This window comes from Sus scrofa, chromosome 18 (assembly GCF_054392235.1).
Source record: "Sus scrofa isolate SSC_HxYL_T2T_F1_AM1 chromosome 18, Sscrofa_HxYL_maternal_Yorkshire_Landrace_v2.0, whole genome shotgun sequence".
NCBI lineage: Eukaryota > Metazoa > Chordata > Mammalia > Artiodactyla > Suidae > Sus > Sus scrofa.
Window position 1 is genome coordinate 10,763,205 of NC_139400.1, and position 26,629 is coordinate 10,789,833.

A 26,629-nucleotide genomic window follows, 5' to 3' on the forward strand; every position below is an offset into this window, starting at 1 on the left:
CTTTAAAATGGTTCGTTTTATTTTATGTACATTTCACCTCAATAAAAAAAATACTTTCAACTAATAAATGGCTTGAATAGAACTGATTTGTTTCATAACTGAAAAATGAGTATAAATGGACCCTGATTTACTGTATTTGGTAATTTAAATTATTTTAGCTGCCCTATGAAAAACAACTCAATAATTGCATATTGAGAATTCTGTTGGGCATGGTTTTAAAACTTAGGCCCATAACTTGATGATTTAAATTTACAGGACAAGACGTCTTAGTTTTATTCCTAGTCCCATAACATTTGTGAAAAATTCTTACGTGAATTATTGTTTTTCTCTGTCTGAATTACTCCTCCTGTGAGGGCAGAATAACCAACTTCCCTTCCCGCAGCGCCCGACTCGGGGCAGACGCGCATCCTTTCTGGCGCAGGGCTGCAGGTGTGAAGGGCCGTGAGAAGGGAGCCTCTCTCCCCTCCCGGGGTCTGCCTTCCCCACCAAACTGGATTTGGTGGTAAATCTGTTTAAATGCATTTGCAGATCAATGATTGATAGAAAGACAAGGACGTATCACTTTGGCTTTGAACGTAGCAGGAAGACGTCTCTGTTTCTTTGTGCTGATGCTGGGGAGTGACCTTCCCTGCTCCCAGGTGGCTGCCGTGGCCTGTCAGGGGTTTTGTGTGGCAGTGATGCACCCAGAGTCCCCTTCCTGGAGGTAGATGTGTGTGCCCTGATGCAGTCAGGAAGGGAAGGGAGGCCCTGGAGAGAAGCTCGCCTGAGAGGACAGATCTGACCTCGTCTGCCACCCCCCCGCCCCCGTCCCCCCACTTTCTTCCCTTCTCTGTGCCATCAGTGAGAACTGAAGGGTGAGGCAGGTCTGGGTTCAGCTTCTGAACTCGGATTAACCTGAGTCCAGAAGAGATGGAGGACGAGTCATTTTCTCCATATTTGAGCTCGAGCTACCACCTACTTTGCAGAGCTGTTGTGTCGGTTACATGACATATGCAAAAAGAAGTTAACTCGGGTTGGGCGCTTGGCAAGCTGGAGGTGTGAGCTCAGGCTTGTCCTTGGGCCCCGGCCCGCTTGCCCTGCCCTGCCTCCTCCCACTGAGGAGCAAGAAGCGGGGGCGGCGGGGGGGGGGCGTTGTGCTTCGACAGGAGGAACAAGGTGGAAGCCTCTTCTTAGGGAAGAGGTCAGACCGAATCAGGCTGTGGGCGAGGCCAGCCCCGCCCCGCCCCAGGCCTCTCGGGGGAGGGCTCTCCACAGCTTACTCATGCCCCCGCGGGAACTCTGCTTATTTCGGCCCCAGGTTGCATTTTCTCTCAGATAGTGATTTGATTTGATTTGGATTAAAGTGCCTCCGTGGTGAAACTGCTTTTAAGGGTGGCTTGTGATGCCAGGACGGTGAGGAGGGCATCCACGCAGGAGGGAGGCCTGGCACGGGGCTCTGAGCCCAAGTGGGGACCTGGTATTGACCCAGGATTTGAGAGAGGAAGGGAGGTTTCCTGCAGAGGGAAATCCTGGCACGGACGTCCCAAGGGGGTGAAGGGCAGTGCTCTGTTGCAGGGTGGGGAGGGTGCCCATTGGGCAGGACGGGCCACAATGGGGGTCACCTGAGCAAGTGGTCCTCCTGCAGAGGGTGAGGGTGTCAGTGAGGTGGGCAACTGTTAAACATAGTGGGAACCAGTTACATTTGGGGGAAGGGAGAAAACAACTGAACCGTGCAGCGGGCTGGGATTGGAGGTCCCTATACGGACTCCTGGTTTTCAGCGTAGCAGTGTTGACCCAAATCTAGATGTAACGTGTGGGCTCATGCGTGCGTTTCCACACCCCTTGGAGTGCCTGTCCAGTGAGAGCCCCTGGGAGTCTGGCACCCCAATAGCAGGAAGTATATTTAGAACCCAGAGTTTTGTTTCTGCTCAAAGGAACCAGAGCTCCTTGCGGGGGAAGGCTGATTGCAGGGCTAGGGTGGGGAAAATTCCAGCCTCCTTTTGTACGTCTAGTTGTGCCACGATGCAGGGAAGCGCTCCAGGTGTTGGGGTGCATGACAAAGACACAGGTGCCTTCAGGGGATACCTCTTCAGGGACAATGTGAGCATCAAAATCATGAGTGTAATGGAACCATCTCGAAGCCATGTAGAGACCAGTAGGTGAATCCATTATTTGACAAGGAACAGGGTATTGTCCTAGTTTCAAACTTAACTTCCCACAAAAGACTTGGTTAATTCAAGGGAAGAGGAACTTCAGCGTGGAGCGCCCTGGCACACAGCACCGTGACCAGGGTGCAGAGAGACCACGACCGCTGATGAGGCCGACAGACATCCCAGGCCACCTGTTACCTGCAGAAGCATGCAAGGTGGTGTCCATGAGTTTCCAGCCTCGTGGACACGTCAGACGCCGAAGATCCATGGGGGACCCCCTGTATCCCTCGCCAGCCTGCTCCACTGCAGCCTTGTCTGTCACGGCTGCTGGCAGCCCCCGTTCCCACGTTCAGGAGGACGTCTGCATCACCCCTGAGCCCTCTATCACCCCACACCAGACAGTCCTTTTGGCTCTGTCCTCAGAATCTGCTGCGTTCCAGCAGCTGCCTTTCCCTTCTGGGGCATCCCTCCCCGTGGTTGCATAAGCAGTGACCATGGCTGCCCTTTTCCGACCTGACCCAGCGCCTTCCCTCGAGGGTCCCTTGTCAGCTTTCCCTGTATCCCATCAGCCTTTTACGGATAGCTCTCCTCACAGCGGCTCAAGGCCACAGGGAGAACCGTGTCACCTTCCTCTGTATCTTTAGGGCCAGTCTAAAGTGCAGTAGATTCCAGAAGGTTTTTGTTGAAAGAGCCAGTATTATAGTTACGATGACCATATGTTCAGGATTTTGGGGTCTCCTGATTTGAAAAGCATCATCTGTTTGCCCACATAAGCTTACTCCTTGGTCAGAGTACAGCTCCCAGCTTTGGTTTAACCACGGGTGGCCTTCCCTGCTGGGTGCTGGTCCGTGTCCTGAGAGCCAAGAGGGTAGGCACTGGCTTTACTGAGAAGAGGGAGAGGGAGCCTCTAAGGAGCCCTCCCCGGGGGCAGGTGACTGAGAGGGGGACTGAAGGAGGGGGCTGGCTGGACCTGGGGGTCTCAGAGCCAGAGACCCTTTCCGTCTGCGCTACCAGGAGGTTAGGTGAGCCTGCCTGCACGTGGGAATGGTGTGGTGAGAGGAGCCTGGGAGAGGCTAGAGGGGGAGCTGCGCAGGCCCCTCTGCCTGAGGAATGGGAGCTGCCTCTCTCAGATCATGGCGGGTCAGTGCCAGGCTGGCTGGGGACCCTCGTGCTTGTCCCAGGAAACGTGTTGTCCACTCAGCAAGACCAGTTTATAAGGCCTCTCCTGTGTCTGAATTGACCTGCAGTTTTGGTACATATCATATGGTCTACACTAAGAAATTTATCAGTGATTTACTGAACAGAGGAGATTTCATGGTTATTTTTGGCTTAAAGTAGGAAAACACTTCTGTTGGTTGCCACAAGATGGCATTGGCCTCAAAGTTACTCTGTTAGATGTGTCTTTTGAGTGTTTAGCATGATTTTTTTTTTATATCTTCTTTCATGTATTTTCACATTTTTGCTACATTAAATTTAATGGAATGGATACTAAATTAAGTTTTCATCTCTAATGTTAGTGAGGTTCCCTTTTCCTTTGCCATTTTAGTGTTTTTTTAAAAAAAATCTTAGGGGTTCCCACTGTGGCCTAGCAGAAACAAATCTGACCAGTGTCCATGAGGATTCGGGTTTGATCCCTGGTCTCGCTCAGTGGGTTAAGGATCCGGCATTGCCATGAGCTGTAGGTCGCAGACACTGCTTGGATCCCATGTTGCTGTGGCTCTGGCTGTGGCTGGTGTCTGTAGCTTTGATTTGATCCTTAGTCTGGGAACTTCCATAGGCTTCTGGTTTGGCCCTAAAAAGCACACACACACACACACACACACACACACACACACACACACAAACAAAACCAAAACAAAAAAAACAAAAAAGAACTAACACAGAACTTAAACCTAGAGATTATCATATTAAGTGAAGTTAGTGAAAGACAAACATCATATCATCCACATCACTTATATGTGGGATCTAAAAAAAAATCATACAAATGAATTTCTTTGCAGAACAGAAACAGACTCACAGACTTTGAAAACCAACTTGTGGTTATCACAGGGGATGGTGGCGGGGAGGGATGGCCTGGGGGTTTGGGATTGGCATATGCACATGAAGGATGTGGGATGACTGGCCACTGGGGACCTGCTCTTCAGCACAGGGAACTCTACCCAATGTTCTGTGATGATCTATGTGGGAAAACATCTGAAAAAGAAAGGATGTGTGTATATGTCTAACTCAGTCACTTTGCTGTACAGCAGAAATGATCACAGCCTTGTAAATCAACTATACTTCAGTAAAACTTTAAAAAATGAGATAACAACAAAAACAAAATCCTAAAAAATTAGATGGAAAATTTTAAACATTTCAAACCTGTGCAACTGAGAAAGTGAAAGCCCCGTTTTAGTCCCACTCTCCTAGGAATTGTTACCTATCGTGCTAGGTTTTTAAAGGTACCTCTGTTTTCCTATATATAAACATGCATTTTGGGAGGTGCAGGGAGGAGCATGTTTTATATTTATTGTCTAGGTTTTTCTTCATTTTTTGGACTTTCTTTTAGACCTTTTTCCATGTTAGTTCATATTGGAGATATCTCATTTAAAAAATGACAGGGTTGTGTTCTAAATATCATTTAAAGTTCCCTACAGTTTACTATATAGTTTATCTAGCTGTTACCATTTTAAGAGGTAGTAGACCAGTGGCTTTGTAAGTTTTTTCTTCCTGAAATAACCATTTTAAATTAATTCGTTTTTTATCCTGTTTTCACAAGCATTGTTTTTCACCTGAAACAGTTGTTGCGTTGCTGTTAGCATAGATTGCCAGAGTTGTTAATTAAATGCAATTGTGAAATAAATACTTAAGTTTAAACGAGGAATGAGGTGACAATTTACTCTTTGTAAACGGTCTCTGGTGAATGTCTCCATCAGGGCCTGCTCCTTAGGCCCAGGAGCCTCTGCACAGATGGGCGTCTCAGAGCTCGCCTGCTGTAACTTTGGGGGTCATACGTGTGTCCCCATCTCCCAAGCACATCTCGTCCATGTAGTGCCCGTGTCCTTCTCTCTGATTTCAGGCGTTGACGTTTTGGTTGTTTCTCCTGAGTCCCTCCCGCGCTCCGGGTGACGGTGCCTCTCTTCTCTTCCAGGTTGTTCTTGAGCACCTTCACGCTGGCGGTTTCAGCCGGGGCTGTTTTGCTTTTGCCCTTTTCAATAATCAGCAATGAGATCCTGCTCTCCTTTCCGCAGAACTACTACATCCAGTGGCTGAATGGCTCCCTGATCCATGGTTAGTGTATATTGCTTATGTGATCACAGACAATGCTTTCATTTTTTAGGTACTGCATTTAAACATTTTCCTTCTGTTTCTTTCGTAATTCACATCCTCCTCCAATAAACCATTTGAGTCCTAAAAAAAAAAAAAACACCCCAGATTTTACTTACTATTTCCAATTCTTGGTTGTGAAAGTTTCTTCTATAAGAAGCAGTTTTTATTCTTACCATGATTGTGATAAATAACATTTTCATTCAAATATTTAGGAAGATAATTTTGGTTTGTCTGGATATCTCAGAAGAACTCAAACTCATTTAGGACTTAAAAACCCCTGCCATGGTTTCTGTTTTATTTGTTTGCTGTTAGTTTCTTGTCATTTCAAAATGTATGATAGAAGGAGGCAAAACACTCCTTTGTCAAGGACAAATTTTGAAATTAATGTGGTTTAAAAAAAGAATGACTTGACTTATTTTGGCAAGAATTGCTTTGCAGCACAGTGGACCTGCATTCTAATCTTGACTGTCTCATTTTCTGGAAATTTTTAGTGAGGTAGGGCATTTTAACTTATAAAATATGTAAAAAAAATCTAATATACATATCTTTTATATGTTGTATTGTCTTTTGTCCCCTTTTTCATATTGAATTATCTGACCTCTTCATGTGTGAAGCATATCAACTATCAAATTTTTGTAAATGTTTTTCTAAGTGTTATTTTACTTTTAATTTTTCTGTTTTGATTACAGATTTTTTTCGCATTTTTATGTCGTGTCCAGTCTTTTTCTTCCTTTGGTTTCGCTAATTGTTTTTGTGTTTGGGAGATCCTTTTACTTACTGAGATGTGACAAATACTCTTCTTTTTCCTTCTTCTTTTAAAGATGGTTTTATTTACACTTGACTGCTAAATCCATCTGGAGTTTATACAGATAACTACCTGTTCTCTCATCCCTTTGTGTCTGTTTAAAGAAATACATGTTTGCTGTAGAAAATTGGGAAAACAAAATTTACAGTGGAGAAAATTAATATTATTCACGGTCCCGCAACCCAGAGAGCTCCTGAGGATGCTGTGGCCTCGAACCCTTCACCATGGTGTGTGTGCATGTGAGCACGTCACCAGATGGCACTGCAGTGGCACCCCGTGTGTATCTGCACCGTCAGCGTGTGACGGAGCAAGTCCATGCCGAGAGGCACTTTTCCCGTGTTCACAGGCCTGCCCAGCGCCATCACACTCATGAATTGTTCCCCCTTTTTTAACTGAAAAAGGTATACTTTCAATTTAAAAAGCTACATTTTTACAAATAAGTATTTGTCTTTGGGACAAATTTCTGCAGTTTGTTTTCCCAGTAAGCATACTTGAAAGGTTTTTGAGAAGATATTTCCCAATTATTTCTCAGAAAAACCATCTGAATTTCACTAGCAGTTTCACTTGCATGTAGTGTGTGAGGGTTTCTATTCCCCAAATTCACCAATTTTAGGTATCAGTTAAAAAAAAACAGAGTTCCCGCTGTGGCACGGTGGAAATGAATCTGACTAGGAACCATGAGGTTGCGGGTTCAAGCCCTGGCCTTGCCCAGTGGGTTAAGGATCTGGTGTTGCCGTGAGCTGTGGTGTAGGTTGCAGACGTGGCTTGGGTCTTTAATTATCAATGAAGGTAGACGTGTACAAAGCACATTTATGGTCATTTGTATTTAGTTTTTTGGTAAATTGCCACCTTCTATTTCCTTTGTCCATTTTACAGTGTTTTTATTTTAAGTAATTACCTGTATATTAGGTTAATTACAGGCATTTTCTTCCCAGTTGTCCTTTAAACGGCTTATACTGTTTCTTCACAAGAAAAATTTCAACATCATAGTCTGTCACATACTTTACACTGGGTTTGTGGTTTCTGTCATGCTTGAAACTGGAAACAAATGGAGTCACTGATGCTCTGAAGACCAAATAATTCAGTAAAGTTAGGACTAACTATTAAGTGAATAAAGAGAAATTACTCCATTTTTGTTGCTTAAGCAGTTGAAAAAACCCAGGCAGACTAAGGTGTTTACTGAAATTGACACAAGTAAGCCATCTGCTGAAAAGTCATTGAAAATTTATTATGAAGCAGCAAAGTAAGGGTGAGTTGTACTTATCAATGCTGAGTTGAAAAACATATTTATCGATGATTTTTCTGATGAGTTATCGGTATTGTACGTGAACTGGTCTTTGTTGCCAGTTTAACCAAAAAGAAATTGCACAATATACTTAGTGACCTTCAAATACTCTAAAATAGAGCCATTTCTTGGATTCTGTTTATGGGCTGGAAGTAAGAGCTGCTGGTACATGACATGCTGTCTGTTTAAAGCTGGAGACCTTAACCTTGGAGGTCAGTGTATTTGTCTGCATTGGTTTTTTCTCACTGTAGTGTAAGATGCCTAAGTTCAGGTGCTGTAGTTTGTTTATAAATCAGGGTTTAGAACCGTGCTTCCCGCATAGTGACAGCCTCGTAAACATGTTGGGTGAGTAGATAAACTATGTAGTAAACCGTAGCTTTGACCTCTGATGGACCACATCAGCTGAAGGTGGGGCACTGGAGGAAGAACCTTCTAAATTACGTCATTGCTTCTGGATGTACTCTCAGGGCCAGGTCTTAGGAAGCCTAAGCTGTCAGCTTGGGAAAGTGTTCTTTAGGGTTTTATGACCCCTAACTTTGTTTCTGCTTCTGATATTTGGGTAGATCTAAATCTTCTGTAATCCACTGCACGTAGTAGATTCCGTAAAGCTTCATGTTTGTCTTTCTTCTCTGAATTTGTAGTTTTGTTTAACCTTGTGAATGACACTCCCTGGGATATGGAGATTCTGTCCACTTTAATATTAAAATCCTCCTCTGCTGAGGCCCCCCTTTAATGAGCAGTCACAGGGGATACGAGTATCTTCACGTTTTTCCTGGTTCCGGTGGTCTGTCTGCAGGCCTCTTCTCCAAACTGCCTTGTGACCAGTTTTCCATTCATGTTCCTTCCAAGTCCCTGACCATCCAGCCAAACCACTGGCCACAGCCTGTGAATGTATAATTGCACATCTGGCTAGTTTTCATTCCAGGTGGAGTGAGAGCCAGGTGCAGTGCCCAAGTCCTGTCCACTCAGAGGATTCTGCTCCACTGCTGTCCTTGGGAAGTGTCCCAGGGAGAGGCTGTGGGGCTTAGCTGTCCACTTGGGGGCAGTGTCTGCACATCGTGTGGAACCGTCTGGCCCCAGGCCCAGTCTTGGGTCCTTTGCTGGCTGATCGGGAGGAACTCCCCACGAGGCCGTGGGTGCAGGCTGGGCAGGGGAGAAGGCAGAAGAGCTGAGAGGGGGCCATGGACATCTGGGCCACTTCTTCCTGTGACTTCGTTGTGCCTGTGGGGCCTGCTCAGGCATGACCATGTGTACACCACGTCCGGCTGATGTCACAGTGTTGCTGCACATGCCCTCTTTATGGCTTGGTGGGTCAGATAAAGATAACACCCAGTTCATGACGGCAGCTCAGGTTGCATGGTAACTTGCTGGCCATGCCCAAGTGTTCGGTTTTTGTGAACGCCTGACAGCAAACCAAGAGCTTTTTCTCAGAAGGAATAGTTATCCGCAGAGGATGGCAGGGCTTTGCTCCAAAATCCTAAGGCCCTATGCTGTGATCCACCTCGAGGGCTGCCAATGGCTCCAAACAGCATCCCTGTCTGCTGCTGACACATTAGGCACCGTCGGATCTGCTGGATCCTAAGGCCAAGGGCAGAGCAGCCTGGACCTGCTGCAGAGCCTTCGCTTGTTCTGGGCCCCACTCAAAACCAGCAGTTTTTGGAGTCACTCAGTAAACAGGCCGAAGTAACACACCCAAGGGAGGAATATTTGTCTCCAAAATCCAAAGAAACCCCCTAAGCATCATTCCTCTCTTTTGGTTGTAGGAGAGACCAGATGCAACAGTCCAAAGAGGGGATATCTTGACATGGTATCCCCACCACACCACTGGAGCCCTGGAGATTTTACTGGAGGGGAAGGCTCCTGAATTATTGTTAGATTTATTCCCCGCCCCCGACTGATAGGCCTAGAGTAGTTGCTACCTCTTACTCACTAGGTCTAATTAGCATGATTTCACCACTGTGGAAGTGGGATTGTGGTTGGGTGTCCAGTCTTCTGGAAGGGATTGTCGTCAAGATCCCTGCAAACTAAATCGTGACGTGGATCGGCAAGGTGTACCCCTGAGTTAGGACAGTTGGAGCAGTGAAGGTGTATTGCTTACCTTGCCAGCTGAAAGCAGACTGCTTCTGTGGGCCTTGTGGACAGGGATGGGAAAAAAAAAAAAAAAAAAACAGCATTTTTGTCCCATCAGTAGCTTCACATCGGGAACCAGGAGATGTGTTCATTTATCCAAGGAATGAAACCGCGTCTGCTCTGGAAGCTGCAATCAGAGTCACTCCCTGGCTAAGCTTATGAGAATCCGCTGTCATTCTCCAGGGTGTGTCTTTCTTGGGGATCAGGGAACCACCACCACCGCTCATCATTCAAGTCCTTGAGGGCTGCACTAAACCCTGCATGACCTTCAGGAATGTGGGATTTCTTTTGTATTCCTGAGTTCCTAGCTAGAGGCAGTTCTAGAGCTTCTGCTTGGCCTTTTCCACCATAGTAGCTCTCACTCCACTGGTCGGGGAGCCAGTGTGGGATTCCGCCTGCTTTTGCGCCTTGGTTCAGGGACCCACTGTGAGACGTGTGAGACCTGAGCTGAAACTCCCCTGACAGTCGGACCCACGAGCCCTGTGCGGCTGGTGCACCGCAAGAGGTTTTGGGTCTCCTGGAGTTAGTATCCGTTCAGAGCCAGGGTTTGGTAGTCCCTGGAAAGTCTGATTATTTCTTTTACCCCCATGCAGTTATAACGTCCATACGCATTTGTTAATCACCTACCATCTTGTGTGACATTTATGGAATTTTCTTGAATTGTTATTTGTCTTTTTATGTCAAGTGTTTTGTGAACTTAATGTTTAAATTCTTTGGGGGCTCAGAACCCGTCTTAAATTCTTTTAGTCTCCCACGGGGCACCTGTCCCAGTTCTTGCACTGAAAACGCTCAGCACAGATTCATTGATGGGGCGAATGACCGTTATTAATAGGAATACTTTGGTAGAAGTGGACTTAAGTTGAAAAGAAATCTAACAGCTTTTTCTAAAGAATCGTCAACATGGAACCATAGTGTCTTAAACGTGTAAATCGCATGAGGATTTGAGACTAAAATATATGTCTAATGCTTTGGTATCTGTAAATAAATGTATTTAATTTGGCTTTAATACAGTATTTGGATCTTGGACATGTATTTGAAATGTGTTAACTGTATTACCTTGAAATGCCACTTCACTTCTCTGGCCCAGAATTTAGTGACACAACTAAGTAAAATATTAAACTTTGGAGTTCCCATCGTGGCTCAGTGGTTAAAGAATCCGACTAGGAACCATGAAGTTGCGGGTTCGATCCCTGACTTTACTCAGTGGGTTAAGGATCCGGCATTGCCGTGAGCTGTGGTGTAGGTTGCAGACGTGGCTCGGATCTGGCATTGCTGTGCCTGTGGTGTAGGCCGGGGGCAACAACTCCATTTAGACCCCTAGCTGGGAACCTCCATATGCCTTGGGTGCAGCCCTAGAAAAGACAAAAAAAAAAAAGAAACCAAGAAAAAAAATATTAAACTTAGTTTGGAATCTCTGTATCTCATAGCAAGATGTAGCTCTGTCTGTAATGAAAAAATGATGAAAACATTTTCTTGAAAACGGAGTTCCTGTCATAGCTCAGTGGAAGTGAACCTGGCTAGTATCCATGAAGACGCAGGTTTGATCCCTGGCCTTGCTCAGTGGGTTAAGGATCTGGTGTTGCCGTGAGCTGTGGTGTAGGTCGCAGATACAGCTCGGATCCCATGTAGTTGTGGCTGTGGTGTAGGCCGGCGGCTGTGGCTCTGATTAGACCCCTAATTTGGGAACCTCCACATTCCATGGGTACGGCCCTAAAATAAAAATAATAGCAATGGTGATAATAAAGAATAACATTCGAAAATGTGAGATGTAGGAGTTCCCGTTGTGGCGCAGTGGTTAACGAATCCGACTAGGAACCATGAGGTTGCGGGTTCGGTCCCTGCCCTTGCTCAGTGGGTTAACGATCCGGCGTTGCCGTGAGCTGTGGTGTAGGTTGCAGACGTGGCTCGGATCTGGCGTTGCTGTGGCTCTGGCGTAGGCCGGTGGCTACAGTTCCGATTCGACCCCTAGCCTGGGAACCTCCATATGCCGCGGGAGCGGCCCAAAAAATAGCAACAACAACAACAACAACAAAAGACAAAAGACAAAAAAAAAAAAAAGAAAGAAAAAAAAAAGAAAATGTGAGATGTGGAAATGCTGTTGGAGCAGTAGTGAGGCAGGGTGGTAACACTCTGGTCATGGACTGTTCTAGCCGGGGGCCTTTGTGACTTGTCAGCTGGACACTCTGAGGTTCCTCTCACTCGGTGTGGCCATGGCAGGCAGCAGGTGGGGCTCATTATAGGATGGTACAGAAGGGGCCGAGGGGACAAATTCAATCATGGCTAAAATGTGTGTTGCTATTTTCCTCGTTATAATTACAATGTATTATTAGAATTAAAATAGGAGAAGGGTAAAAATGGACAGGAAGAGGAAAATACTTGTATTCCCTTTCTGTATCTTGAATGCTGTTAATAAATTCGTAGTAAAATGCGACCCTCTTTACTTCCATGAGTGAAAAAACCATGATTCAGCCGCTTAGTAGGTTTTCCTTTTTTGGTGATGAGGATGGTTGTGGAGCTAGAGAAGGGTAGTCGCAAATGCCCTGGATGCCACTGAATTGTTCACTGTAGGAAGGTCATTTTATGTATGTAAGTTAAAGGTTACAGTAGAAATGAAACATTGATAGCTCTTTGGATGGAATTAAGTTGTGGCCTTGAGTAAAATAAGGAAAGAATTCTTCAGATTCTGAGCTGTCTTCTCCCAGTGGGGCTCAGTTTTTGGTTAAGCTGTCCATAGTGCTTATGGCCGGGCAGAGACACACGATGGCCCACTGTAAGATTCAGCTTATTAAGCGAGAACCGCAGTCATCTGAGTTGACTTCGCACGGTATGTGCGCTTTATTTTGATTTGTCCACAGGGTTAGTCAGTATAGTATACCGTTGTGGACATCATCAAGGAACTACAAAATCTGTCTTTGTTTTATATATTTTCCCGTCCTATAGAAGGTCAAAAAATTCAAGCTATTAGATTATAAGCAATCAAATTAAAAAAAATAAAAGCAAGTATTATATTTACTTCTGTAGAAACATTCAATCAAAAGTCAGTTCTTACTAAATTTAAGGTACCATTGTAATGTATACATGTAAGGATAACCTGACCCCCTTGCTGCACAGTGGGAAAAAAAAAATAAATAAATTTAAGGTACCATTGTCAGAACTGTGTTACTAACAATTTCTCGTTAGTTGGCCTCAATAGCCAGTCATTTATTATAATGTGCATTACTATAGTTACTGGACATTGTTTATAATAGTAAACGCAAAACAATGTAAGTAGGAAGTGTGCTTGCTTAAATTTTGGTAGATCCAAATAGTGGAATCCTTTCTTGACCATTTTAGATGATGATGTAGATGAGTATTCATTGACATAGAAAAATGTTGAGAAGATGTTTTTCTCTGGGTGGTAGGAGTATATGATATAAGAATTTATAAAATTTTTGTTTTGGTATTTGCATTGTGTAAAGTTTCTATAGTAGATGTGTATTGCTTTTTCGTTATAAGAAAAAAGTTTCACAGCTTATTTTGCTAAAATTGTTCCTTTTGTTGTTTCCCTAAGTACATAAGTAAAAGCTATTTTATTTTATTTTTTTGTCTTTTTTGCCATTTCTTGGGCCGCTCCTGTGGCACATGGAGGTTCCCAGGCTAGGGGTCAAATCGGAGCTGTAGCTGCCAGCCTACGCCGGAGCCACAGCAATGCTGGCTCCAAGCCACGTCTGCGACTCACACCACAGCTCACGGCAACACCAGATCGTTAACCCACTGAGCAAGGCCAGGGATTGAACCGGCAACCTCATGGTTCCTAGTCAGATTTGTTAACCACTGCGCCACGACGGGAACTCCAGTAAAAGCTATTTTAATTCTGAAGTTCTCGACACTCACTATTCACTCAAAAGCAAACTTGTACTCTTTCCTTTAAAGCTATGCTTTCCTCGTAGAATTTTTTGATTATGTGTCACTTTTTGACACTTGGATTAGAATCCTCAATTCCATTGAAATACTGAAAAACCAGTACTTCAAAAAAACTTAGTTTTGTCCTATTGGAAATTGTTGAAGATGGCTGAACTTGAATTTATTTTCTTATTTAAATTCTGAAGTTTTTTGTCTATGTGGTGAAAAGTAATAGATTATTTGCTTTATAGTATTGTGTATTGTATTGAAATATTTTGTGAGTCCAGCAGATGGAGCTAGAAGTTAATGCATCCTATGATGCTCTGGCAAATAAGGTTTGGCTTGGTTGGGTTTTTCACTAAGTATTCTGGGATTATTAAATAACCTTTGTCTAAGTTTAGGTACTTCTTTCAGGGATAGACATTGAATAGCTTTCAAAAAGGTTGTCATTGATACTGATTTAGGTAAGCTACGAGGTTTCTCAATTTTTAGGGTTCTGCCACTGTATTTGAAGCATTTAATTTTAGCTTTCTGAAGTAGAGAAGTTTAGCTAAGATTTTTTAAAAATCTTATAAATCGACATGTAATAATATAAAATACAGTAAAGGTGGTGGGAGTTATGTTTATCGGCCCTAATTTTTAATTTAGGAAGGTTTTATGAAAATTATGGAATTTCTTAAGGGATATTTGCCTGTGTATGTCTGATATGTGTGTGTAAAATGCTGGAAACATACTTAAGTTTTACACAGTTGCCAAGAATAAAATGACAACTTAGGAGTGAAGAGTAGCTGTGTTATTTTTCTATATATTAAAGGTTTTCATAGTAACTTTAACTTATATGTTAAAGTTAACTTATATTTGATGATTGGCATAAGCTAAATCTAAAGGTTTTACATTATTCTGGTTAATAAACTTATTTTTTTGTATTTAATTATTTAGACTTTGAAAAAAGCTAGTTAGTAACATAGATGATTATACTGTTAGGTAGTGTTATTACCATCAACTCTGAAATTCTTTGTTAAGTGAATTTTTCTTGCAAAAATAAATATGGTGGAGGTTATATCTCTTTCTGTAACTGGTTGTTAAAACCATCAGCAGTAGTGTTGAATCGCCTGGAGAAAGGGAACTGGGGGAAAATAAAAAAAAATTAATTATATATCTTGTGTATAATGTTCATTACAAACTTAAAACGAGGTGTTACTCAGAATCATTGCAATCATCCTGATCATTTTCTGGACTTGTTCAAAATACAGTACTGCTTGTCAACGTCTCATTGATAAAGATTTTTTTGTATTTAGCTCTTCCTAACTGTCTTCATTTTAAGGGTGTTGGTTAGTCAGAATAGATACTTTTACTGATTTGTAATCTTTTGCCCAAGGCAGACTTCCATTTTTTAAGCTTGTGACTTCCAGAGAAGAATTTGAATTTGTAGTTTTAACTACATGAAAGGGACACACAGAGTCAGAAAGATCAATTCTGGAAGTATGTATATTTAGAGATCAGTAACAATAATAAAGTCCTATTTTTCCTATGGATGATCATTTATTGTTTTAAATTACAAAAATTAGGAGTTCCCGTCGTGGCTCAGTGGTTAACGAATCTGACTAGGAACCATGAGGATGTGGGTTCGATCTCTGGCCTTACTCAGTGGTTAAGGATCCAGTGTTGCCGTGAGCTGTGGTGTAGGTTGCAGGCGCAGCTCAGATCTGGCGTTGCTGTGGCTGTGGTGTAGGCTAGTGGCTACAGCTCCGATTAGACCCCTAGCCTGGGAACCTCCACATGCCATGGGTGCGGCCCTAGAAAAGGCAAAAAGACAAAAAAAAAAAAAAAAAATTTACAAAAATTAAAAGTACACAGAGTATATTCACCATTTTATTAAAGTTGGATTTGTTAAAACCTTTCTGTATTTGAAAGATGTTTTGGTATCTTAAGGCTTGGGTGTACACATGTGCACACAAATATAAACAAATGTAGAAGTGTTTTGTTTTGTTTTTTTTAATGGCCCCTCCTGTGGCATATTGACGTTCCCAGGCCAGGGACTGAATCTGAGAGCCGCAGCTGTGACCCATGTCGGAGCTGCATCAACAGCAGATCCTTTAACCCACTGTGTGGGCTTGGGAACCGCACCTCCACAGTGACATGTGCTGCTGCAGTCAGGTCCTTAACCCATTGTGCCGGCAGGAACTCCTAGAAGTGTTAGTTCTGTTTCAGTGTCTTACAAAGTGGTCAGAAGCTCAACTAAGCATTTTATTTTACACGGATGAATAGAATTAATGGGGTATCATATTATCAGTTTAAACATTTCCTTTCGTAAAATCTTAGTAAAGTTATGTTCTTTTTTTGTCAAACATACAAAGGCCTTCAGCTTAGGGTCTCATGGGCTGAACTTAAAGTTTTTACAGATTTGTATTCCTTATTGGAGGATCTGGCGAAGAATTTGCTTCAAAGTTCATTCAGGGTGTTGGCTGAATTTGTTTTTTTGTGATTGTAGGCTTGAGGCCCCCATTTCCTTGCCAGCTGTTACCTACGTGCAGGTCTTTGCCCTAGAGACCACCTGCTGCTTCTCTAGAGTTTCCACACGACTCCTCCCAGCAAAGCTGCGTCTGGTTCCTCCCTGACTTACCCTTCTGCTGCATTTCTGACTCCACTTCGAGAAAGTTCTCAAGTGCTTTTAAAGGCTCCTTTGGTTGGTTGTGCCCATCTGGCTAATCCAAGATGGTCTTCCTCTCTCTCTTTTAAGGTCCATAGCCTTAATCATATCTGCAGTATCCCTTTTTTTTTTTTTTTGCCATGTATGTTGGTGTGAATAGGGTTTCCCCCACATTCACATCTACTTAGAACCTCAGAACATAACCTTATTTGGAAATAACATTTTGGCAGATGCAGTTAATAAGGTCATAATAGATTAGGGCAGGCCCTAATCCAATAACTTGTATCCTCTTAGAAGAAGATAGAACAGAGACAGTCACAGTGGTAAGAAGCCCATGTAAAAACAAAGGCCGAGACTGGAGTGGTGCATCTGCAAACCCAGGACTATGAGATATTACAGGCAGCCGTTAGAAGAGATAAGGAAGCCTAATTTCCCAGAGCCTCCAGAAGGAGTGTGGTCCCGCTGACTCCTTGGCTCTGGACTTCCAGCCTCCACAACTGTGAGAGAATGAATTTATGTTGTCTGAAGCCATCCGTCTATGGTACTTTGTTACAGCACCCCTAGAAAACCAGTATACTGGGTAACATAGTCAATAATATACTGTATAACAATTCCAGGGATTAAAGTATGGATATCTTTGGGGGTTCACTCTGACTCTTTTGAGTCTGCAGCTCAGTACGAAGCAGGAAAATACAACTCACAATGAGGAGAAAAAGCAATCAAAACTAACTCACAATTGATACAGATTCAGAATTAGTAGATAAGAACATTGAAATATTTCTTATAACTCTATTTCATATGTTCCAGAAGCTAGAGGAAAAGATTGACCATATTGAGACATGAAAGATAAAAAGGAACCAAATAAATTTCTAAAGATGAAACCTGTAATGTCTGACATGGAAAAGGTATTGGATGGGATAAAAGCAGATTAGACATTGCAAAAGAGGTCGTTGAATTTGAAAATAGAAAACTCTCTAAAAAAGAAACAGAGAAAAAACTGACCAGGGCATCAGTGATAATAATTGATGTTCCTTAAGGAGGGAGGGGTAAGAGAAATATTTGAAAAATTAACAGCAGAAAGTTTTCAAGATTAGGCGAAAACTAAACCCACTTCACTTATCTAAGAAGCTCAGTTTGCCCCAGGTACAGTAAACCTGCCAAGATATATCATCAGATTTGTCAAAACCAGTGATAAGGAGAAAATCTTATATGCATTCAGAGAAAAAGACAAAGTATAGAGGAGCAATGATGAGACTCATAGCCTATTTCTTTTGCAAAAAAAATGCAAGCCAGGCGGCAAGGTAGCAACATCTTTAAAGTACCAAAAGAAGAAGGCCATGCCATCTTAGTTCTGTATCCAGTGAAAATATTTTTTCAAAGCAAAGTCAAAATTAAAGACAGTGTCAGATATACAAAAGGCAAAAATTCACTACAGACCTATCCTGCCATAAATAAGGAAAGTCCTTTAGGCAGAAGCAAAGTAGTAGGAAATAGAAATCTGAATCTACAAAATAGAATGAAGAGCACTAGACGTGACTGATTTGTGGGTAAAGATAAAGGAGTTTGTCTTTAACATATAAATCTTATGAAAAGATAATTGATTTTAAATACAAAACTAACAGTATATTGTGAGTTTTATGATGTGCAATTAAAAATGACAACAGTAGCACAGGGGCAGGAAGAAAGAAATGGAATAGGCTCCTGCAAGGTTCTTACGCTGTACAGGAAGTGCTGTAACGTCTCTTGGAGGCCAATTGTGATGAGCTAAAGATGTATATGACCACCCCAAAACAACCCTAAAATAGCTCAAAATGGAAATGTAGTCAGTAGGCAAACAAAAGAAAGAGAATGGGATCATAACAATGGTTAATCCAAAGGGTGGTAGGACAGGAGGGAGAGAAGACAGAACAGTGGCACCAGTGGAGAACAAAGAGCAAGTTGATACACTTAAACTTGATCACATCAATAAACATTAATGGTCTAAACACTCTAATTAAAAGAGATGATCAGATTGAATAAACTTTTAAAAAATTTTTTTGTCTTTTTTGAGGGCCACACCTGCGGCATATGGAGGTTCCCAGGCTAGGGGTCTAATTGGAGCTGTAGCTACCGGCCTTCGCCAGAGCCACAGCAACACAATATTGGAGCTGCGCCTGCAGCCTACACCACAGCTCACAGCAACGCTGTGATCCTGAACCCACTGAGGGAGGCCAGGGATCAAACCCGCAAGCTCATGGTTCCTAGTTGGATTTGTTTCCGCTGCGCCACGATGGGAGCTCCAATTATCAGATTGAATAAAAAAGAAAGGCATGAAGTTCCGGTGCAACGGAAGCGAATCCAGCTAGGAACCATGACCTTGTGGGTTCCATCCCTGGCCTCGCTCAGTGTGTTAAGGATCTGGCGTGGCTGTGGCTGTGGCGTAGGATGGCAGCTATAGCTCTGATTAGACCCCTAGCCTGGGAACCTCCATATGCCACGGGTGCGCCCCTAAAAGATCAAAAGACAAAAAAAAAAAAAAAAAAAGGCACAAGAATATGCTGCCCACAAGGAACTCACTTTAAATGTAAACATAAATAGGTTAACAGCAACAGGAGAAAAAGATATAGTAATTCTAATAAAAAAACGGAATAGGTATATTATTATCAGGAAAGGGTAAGGAATGTTATCAGGCATAAAGAAGACCCTTTTGTAATGATGGAGGAATTTGTTCATCAAAAGAACATAGTAATAAACTTTACCCATTATCTACCTATCTATCTAGAGAATACCTGTTTACTAAATAGCTCTTAAATGTGTGAAGCAAAAACCTATGGAAATGAAAGGACTAATAGTCAAAATCACAATTGTATTCTGATACGTTGATATCCCCTTTTCAGTAGTTGATAAAACAAGTAACCAGGAAGAAAATTTAAGGATATAGAAGACTTGAAATAACACATAACTGACTTGGCCTAACTTGCATTTATGGAACACTCTGCCCAACAGTAGTGGAATACATTCTTTTGAATTACTCTGGGAGCATTTACCAAGACAGCCAAATTCTATGCCATGAAGCCAGTCTCAATCCTTTATTTAAATCATATAAGATACGCTTCCTAACAACAGTGAAAGTAAATGGGAAATCAGTGACAGTATCATATCCAGGAAATCCCTTAAGTATTTGGTGACTAAATGACATACTTCACAACAACTCTTAGGTCAAAGAAGAAATCAAAAGAGAAATTTGAAAGTGTTTTGAACTGAATGAAAATGAAACATTTCAAAATTTATACCACACGGAGTTCCCTTCATGGCTCAGTGGTTAACGAACCCAGCTAGGATCCATGAGGATGTGGGTTCGATCCCTGGCCTCGCTCAGTGGGGTAAGGATCCAGCATTGCTGTGAGCTATAGTGTAGGTCACAGATGTGGCTCGGATCGAGTGGCTGTGGCTGTGGGATGGGCCAGCAGCCATAGCTCCGGTTTGACCCCTAGCCTGGAAACTTCCATATACTGTGGATGTGGCCCTAAAAAGCAAAAAAAAAAAAAAAAAATCCCCAAACCAAAAACCAAAACCAAAAAAACTTTATAGCTCAAAGATACCTGTTTTATAAAAGAAAAAAGGTCTTAAATCAATTCCTGTAGCTTCTGCCTTAAGAAACTAGAAAAAGGGGAGCATGAATCCCAAAGTAAGAAGGAGATGGGAAATAAAAAGATGAGAAATCAACAAAATAGAAAACGAGATATGCAGAGAAAATCAATGAGAAGATCAAAAAAGTTGATAAGGCTCTAGTCAGATGGATCAGGAAAATAAAAATACCAGTTATCAATGTCAGAATGAGAAAGGTGATATCACTATAGATTCTACAGCTATTAAAGGCATAATTACTGCATATCAGGAACACCTTTATGCCAGCAAATTCAGCGAGTTAGAGAAATGGAAAAATTCCTTGAAAGGCAAGAACTAACGAAACCCTCTCAAACAGTGTGGAAATGTTACAGTCTCTCAAATGAAACTGTAGACCAAGAACACCTCACTCTAAGTCCTACTGAATAGTGAAGGAAGAAATAATGCCAATTCTACAGACTTTTTAAGAAAATTGAAAATGGGGGACTACTTCCTAACTCAAGCCGGCATTACCCTGATACCAAAACCAGACAGACATGAAAACTACACATGAATACCCCTCATGAATATAGATGCATAAATTTAAAAATTTCAGCAAATAACAACATATAAAAAGGCTAGTATTTCATGACTTTTGAAAAGTCAGTGAATAATTTATTATATACACGTGCTAAAAAAGAAAATTTATACAGCCATTTGCAGTATGTGCAGAAAAGGCACGACAAAATTTAACATCCATTCTTTTTTTTTTTTTTAAGGGCTGCAGGTGCAGCATATGGAAGTTCCCAGGTTAGGGGTTGAATCGGAGCTATAGCTGCCGGCCCACACCATAGCCCCAGTGACGCCAGATCCAAGCCTTGTTTGTGACCTACACCGCAGCTTACGGCAATGCTGGATCCTTTAACCCACTGAGCGAGGCCAGGGATTGAACCCGCATCCTCAGGGCTCCTAGTCAGGTTCATTACCACTGAGCTATGATGGGAACTCCTCAACATCCATTCTTAATAAAATCTCTCAGCCAATGAAGCATGAAAGGGAATTTCCTCATCCTAAGAAAGAGCATCTGTGAAAACCCTACAGCTAACACCATGGTTGATAGTGAAAAGTTGCATGCTTTTTTACCTGAGATCAGAACAAGGCAAGGATGGCCCCTCTCACCACTTCTATTCAAGAATAAAGGACATTCAGATTGGAAAAGAAAAAGTAAAACTGTCTCTATTAACAGATAATATGACTGTCAATATAGAAATTGTGATGGCCTCTATTATAAAAAAGATATTACAACTAATAAGTGAATTTTATAAGGTTGTGGGATACAAAATCAATACATAAAACTCCGTTGCATTTCTGTATACTAGCAAGGAATAATTGGAAATTGATTTGAAAACCGGTGTCATTTATATACAGTAGAAGCAGCAATATGAAATGCTTAAAAATATGTGAGACCTAAATGCTGAAAACTAAGAGACACTATTGAGAAAACTTAAGAAATGTAAGAAGTGGAGAGAGATGCTGTGTTCATAATTAGAAGACAGTACTATTAAGATGTCAGTTCTCCCCACATTGATCTGTGTAGTCAACACAATCTCAGTCAAAATACCAGTATTTTTTTTTTTTTTAAAGAATTTGGAAAGCTGATCTAAAATTTATGTGGGCATTCAAAGGACTTAGACTAGCCAGGCCAACTTTGAAAGAGAGCTAGACTGGAGGACTGTCTCCCTGACTCAGGGATTATTTTACGGCGATAGTGATTGAGACTGTGTTGTATCCGCACAGAGATAGAGCAACTCACTAGAGTAGAGAGTCCAGGAATATATCCAATCATATTGTCAATTTATTTTTTGTGAAGGTGCAAAGGCAATTTGGTGGAAATAGGCTATTCTTTTCAACAGATGGTATTGGAGTAATTGGATGATTATAGGGGAAAATGAATTTCAGTCCACACCTGGCACCATATACAAATAGTGATCCGAAAGAATCATAGACCCAAATGTAAATTCTAAAACCAAGACTTGTAGAAGAAAACATAAGAGAAAGTCTGAAACTGGGCCAGACTGTAATTTCTTAGATAAGGCAGCTAAAGCATGAGCTGCTAAGCAAATGTTGATGAATTGGATTTCATCAAGAAATTTCTTTCTTTGAAAGATACTGTTAAGAAGATGAAAGGCAGTCCCCAGAGTGGGAGAAAATATCTGCAGATCATACACCTGCCAAAGGACTTGTGTTCAGAGTATAACGAACTTGCCAAACCGAGTAAGAAAACACACCACCCAGTGAAATAGTGGGAGACGTCTTAGCAAAGAAGATGTAAATGGACGGCGTATAAGTTCCTGAAAAGATGTTCACGTTGAAACTGACAGCCCTGACGGCCCGAACGCAGCCAGAACGCAGATGGAGACTCCATCCCACGTGCCGGGACTCGAACCCAGCCAAAGCCCAGATTGGGAGTTGAAGACACGGTTTTAAATGAGAATCACTCTCCCTGTGTCTGGACTCCCTGAGGTCAGGTTCTTCATGTCTCCGCGCAGAAGGAATTCAGCGAGAGACAAAGTGATGGACACGGGGCAGATTTATTAGGATAGGTCGCTTGTGAGAGGCGCCAGCGAGCAGGCATGGACGCTCTGCCCTGAGGATGCCCTGAGGATCCTGTGGGCGGCAGTTTTATCCTCCAAGAGGAGCGGGGGTGGGAAAGGCCCGCCTCTTCCTTTCTGGGAGTCGCAGCTCCTCCTTAGCATCGGGTCAGGTGTGTATTCAAATCAGCTGAGAGGCGGTCCTCAGACTCTTGCCCTGGGTCTGAATCTGAATGCAGCCCTCATCCCATCCCCAACCCCATGACTTGAGGCAGTTCTCCTACCTCCACCAGCAAAGCAAGCCTGCCTTGTGCTGATGGCTTTCCTGAACCGCCAGTGGGCTCCTGGCATGCCCCAGGTTTCCCTGTTTAGCTGTGATCCCCTTTTGAGACTTCTACAACCACCTGTGCCTACTCCATCCCTATCAATATCATTATTCATTGGGGAAGTGCAAATGAAAACTGTAGAGATATACCACTGTACAGCTATTACAGTGGCTGAAACTGAAAAGTCTGGCTGTATTACCATTTTTTTTGTGTGTGTGTGTGTCAAAATGCAGATGAAATTTGAACTCACCTGTTAGGAATGTAAAGTTATATGCCCATTTTGGAAAACTTGTTGGCAGTTTTGTAAAACGTTAAACGTACACCTGCTACATGACCCAGACCTTGCACGCCCATGTATGTAGTCAAAAGAAGCAAAAGCCTGTGTCCACATGAAGACTTGTTTCTAACAGCTTTAGTTGTGAGAGCCACAACCCATATAGCAGTTTGCAGGTGGATGGATGCAGTTTAATAACTGGATGTGATCTGCTACCAAGGGACAGACGACTGATACTGCCACCATATTGAAGAATCTCAGCATAATTGTGCTGGTGAGGGAAGCCGATAGAAAATTCTAGAAAATGCAGTCTTTTGTCAAGTGCGGAATCTGGTGGATGTGGTATGGGGTGGGGTAGGGAGTGGCGAGAGGCAGTGATTTTAAAATGGTTTGAGGGAACTTGGGGATGATGGATACAGTCGTCTGGCTGATGGCGGCATAACGCAAATTTTATGAATTTGTACACTTTGTGTCGTTTGTGTCCATTGTAATGCAATACATTTGTTACAGATTAATATTTTTTACTTTTCATATATGTCTTGATTTTCTGCAAAGTGAACGTGGGTGCTCCAAAAGTGTGGTAGTTTGGTACAGGAGCTAATTGGCGCTGTGGGCTCTTAGCCTCTGGGGATGTGAGTGTTATTAAAAGCAAAAAGTCATTAAGGGCTTATTCTGTGACAGGCGTGCTGATTGTCGGTCATGCATTATTTCACCTAATTCCCAGCACCCCCTGCAGACACGGTCCTCAGCCTCAGGTATCGATCAAGAACCTGTGACTTAGAAGCTGTGTCACATGGAAGTGCAGACGGGGCTCGAACCCAGGTCTGTCTGAAGCTCCTGTGTGTGCATTTGCCCACCCTCCTGTGTCCTCTTCCTGGTTATTGACATGATACAACAATTGGCTATATTCATAACCCCTTTGAATGAAGAAAAGGGTTAAGATGTTTTGCATCTTTTAAAAAATTTTTTTTTTATTTTTTTAGGGCTGGAAAGTATTTTAGAACAATTTTTATTTTTCAAAGGGCACATTAAAGCTTTTCCCCTGCAAGACATGAAGACATCGTTTTCGGAAGTATTTTGTAGAACATTTTATTTCCTGCTGAGATTATTATATTGTAAAATGCATTCAGTCTGTCTAGATTTTTGAATAAGAAGCTGTAAATTGATTTTTTAATTACATCACCTTACCTACTAAAGGGAGTGAATCTCTCTCGGTAACCTGTACAAGTGCTGCATTCATCTTTTGCTTGTTTGTTTGCCCTGCTGCTCCAAAGAGGATGCCAGGCAGTGGTGAAGTATATCTTGGTTTGTAACCAAAGCAGGCAGGGACTGGTTTACTTTGGTTCCCAGAGAGCCCCTCCTCCCCCCATGCTGGCTCCATGTCTGTCCGGAATGGAAGCTCTGTGAGGGCAGAGGTTTGTGTTGTGTTCATTACTGGGTTTCCAGTGCCTGCGACAGTGCCTTGGAAATAAGGGTGTTAGAAGTCTCTCCGTTGCCTGTTTTCAAAAGCATTGGATTATAATTGCATTGTAGTACATTGAATTTATACTTAACCTAATTTTTATCTTTGGTTCTTGATTTTCTAAATTTTAATGAAGATTATAGCCGTCAGTTTTAAGGTTTAGTGTTTTACCTATAAAAAATAAGTTGTTGGGCCAGATATTGTCCATGACATATCTAAAGTTCTGTCATTAAAAAAAAAAACCTAATATTATTATTATCTAAGTTGCTTTATATTGTGATTTTATGAGTGCAAAATGTGCCAAAAAGGGAAAAGGTGATGTGAACTTCCTTTCTTTTGTACTTTTTCTTTCTCACTTGGAATTACTTACTTAAAAAAAACCTTCCAGAGTTCCTTGGTCACTGGGGGTGGGGGTTGGGGGGTGGTTAAGGATCTGACATTGTCACTGCTGTGGCTCAGGTTCAGTCCCAGGCCCAGAAACTTCCACATGCTGCAGATGTGGCCCCCCCCCCCCAAAAAAAAACTTCTATGATGTAGTGTTTTTTAAAAATTCCAGGAATTAGTGCAGCTACCCGTGGGCTTTGCACTCTTGGCAGGTTTTATATGACCAGCCTCTGTCATGCTGGGGGATTGCTGTGAAGAGTAAATGAGTTTGTATAATATCTGTAAATCACTTAGAATAGTGCTTGGTGCATAAGGGCTCAATAAATGCTAATTATTACTTTTAGGTTTTTATGAGGCTTAAACTAAACAAGATTATACATATAAGATGTTTAGTAGAGTATCTGGCATTTATTAAGTGCTCAGTAAATGCTCTTGGCTCTAATTTAAATATTCAGGTGCCAATATGTCTGAAGAGGCTGTGTCTTTGGTCTCTGCATATGTCATATCTCTAGTGAATTTTAGGGCATGAGGAAAAACCATTAGGTTCTATATTGACTTTTCCCAATAGAGTACGAGTTACAAAGTTTCCTGGTGGCCTAGTGGTTAAGGACCTGGCATTGTTTATTAGGCCTCTCTTCAAGTTTATGATTATTTTTTATCACCAGAAAGTATAGATCTTTGATTAATATCACCATTTAGCACAGCAGTTTTCTCTGACAAGGCTTGTCAATATCTAACCCATTTTTCTTTTATTGTCATCCTCCTTATAGGTTTGTGGAACCTTGCCTCTCTCTTTTCCAATCTTTGTTTATTTGTATTGATGCCCTTTGCCTTTTTCTTTCTGGAATCAGAAGGTTTTGCCGGCCTGAAAAAGGTATGTAAATTATGTTTTGGAATTGAATTTCTTAAATTCAGAAGTAAGTATCATTCACGGTGAACTAGAAAAAGTAGGCTTAAACAGCCACTTTACTGGATGTGAAAAGTCTAATGAATAATAACAACATCTTGCTCATTTTGCTCTTTTCACCGTAGTACCAGTGATGCTACGTACCGAGTTGTTTTACGTGTCCGTGGGGAGGACGTCCTCTTGACTTTGAATGCTTTTGCGGTGTGTGCAGAGTTGGTGCAGCATCTTTTGTAGAGTGAATACACCTGATACAATAGCTCTTATTCCTTTCTTAAGCTGTCTCATTTAAAGCAGGACATGAAATTTGAAAAATCTTAAAATACCTCTTGATGAAAAATTATTGTGCATATCCAGCGTTGAGAGGAGAGGGCGTGCAGTAAGACTCTACCGGGCAGTCACATCCCCACATGCTGTGACCTGCTGCTCTTAGGTGAAGGTGGGAGGCTGAGACGTGGGCAGAACTGGAGACTCTGCCAGAGCATCTTAAACAGCTATCAGCCATAACGTTATCAATGGTGATAACTCCCCCTGTCCGTGAGTATAACATTTTAAAGTGAAGGGGACAGCGTTTCCATTTATAGCTTCTATAGCTCTTTGCTATAAAGGTTTGGAATATGATGCAAAGATTTCAGTGGGTAATACTTTTTGGGTGACTTAAACTCGAGAAAAGCCGTTGTCGTGTTACGGTTTATAGACACATTACACCTTTAAAATTTTTCGTTAGGACCGTTCACGTTCATATTCATACTGTGACAGTAATGGAGTGAAATTTAATGTGATCAAATTGTCTAAGAACTGCATATGTACAATTGCAGAACCAGAACTAAAACCCAGGCGCTGCTTCTCACCTTCCCAAGGTGTGCATGTTTTCACCTGTCAGCACTATGGAGGGCACAGTTAAAGCCAGCAA

General features: G+C 42.2%; 1 protein-coding gene and 1 long non-coding RNA gene across 13 annotated transcripts in view; both read left to right on the plus strand.

Annotated features, from left to right (window-relative positions):
• LMBR1 (limb development membrane protein 1) overlaps positions 1–26,629 on the plus strand; it is a 138,164-nt gene that overhangs the window by 28,351 nt on the left and 83,184 nt on the right. For 7 of the 11 annotated variants that reach the window (XR_014833415.1, XM_021079157.2, XM_021079158.2 and 4 more), the window contains exons 4-5: positions 5,260–5,399; positions 25,583–25,686. Coding sequence is in view for 10 of the 11 variants with exons in the window: in XM_021079157.2 (XP_020934816.2) it covers positions 5,260–5,399; positions 25,583–25,686 (244 nt within the window). In the remaining variant the exon portion in view is untranslated. The remainder of the gene's footprint in view (positions 1–5,259; positions 5,400–25,582; positions 25,687–26,629) is intronic. The other 4 variants (XM_021079160.2, XM_085005053.1, XM_085005054.1 and 1 more) reach the window with 1 other exon arrangement.
• Positions 18,655–23,641, plus strand: LOC146394855 (uncharacterized). 2 transcript variants are annotated; one of them, XR_014833431.1, is made up of 2 exons: positions 18,655–19,470; positions 20,719–23,641. It is a non-coding gene; the product is annotated as an uncharacterized LOC146394855 (long non-coding RNA). The 2 variants fall into 2 exon arrangements; XR_014833432.1 differs by having other exon boundaries at positions 19,068–19,487.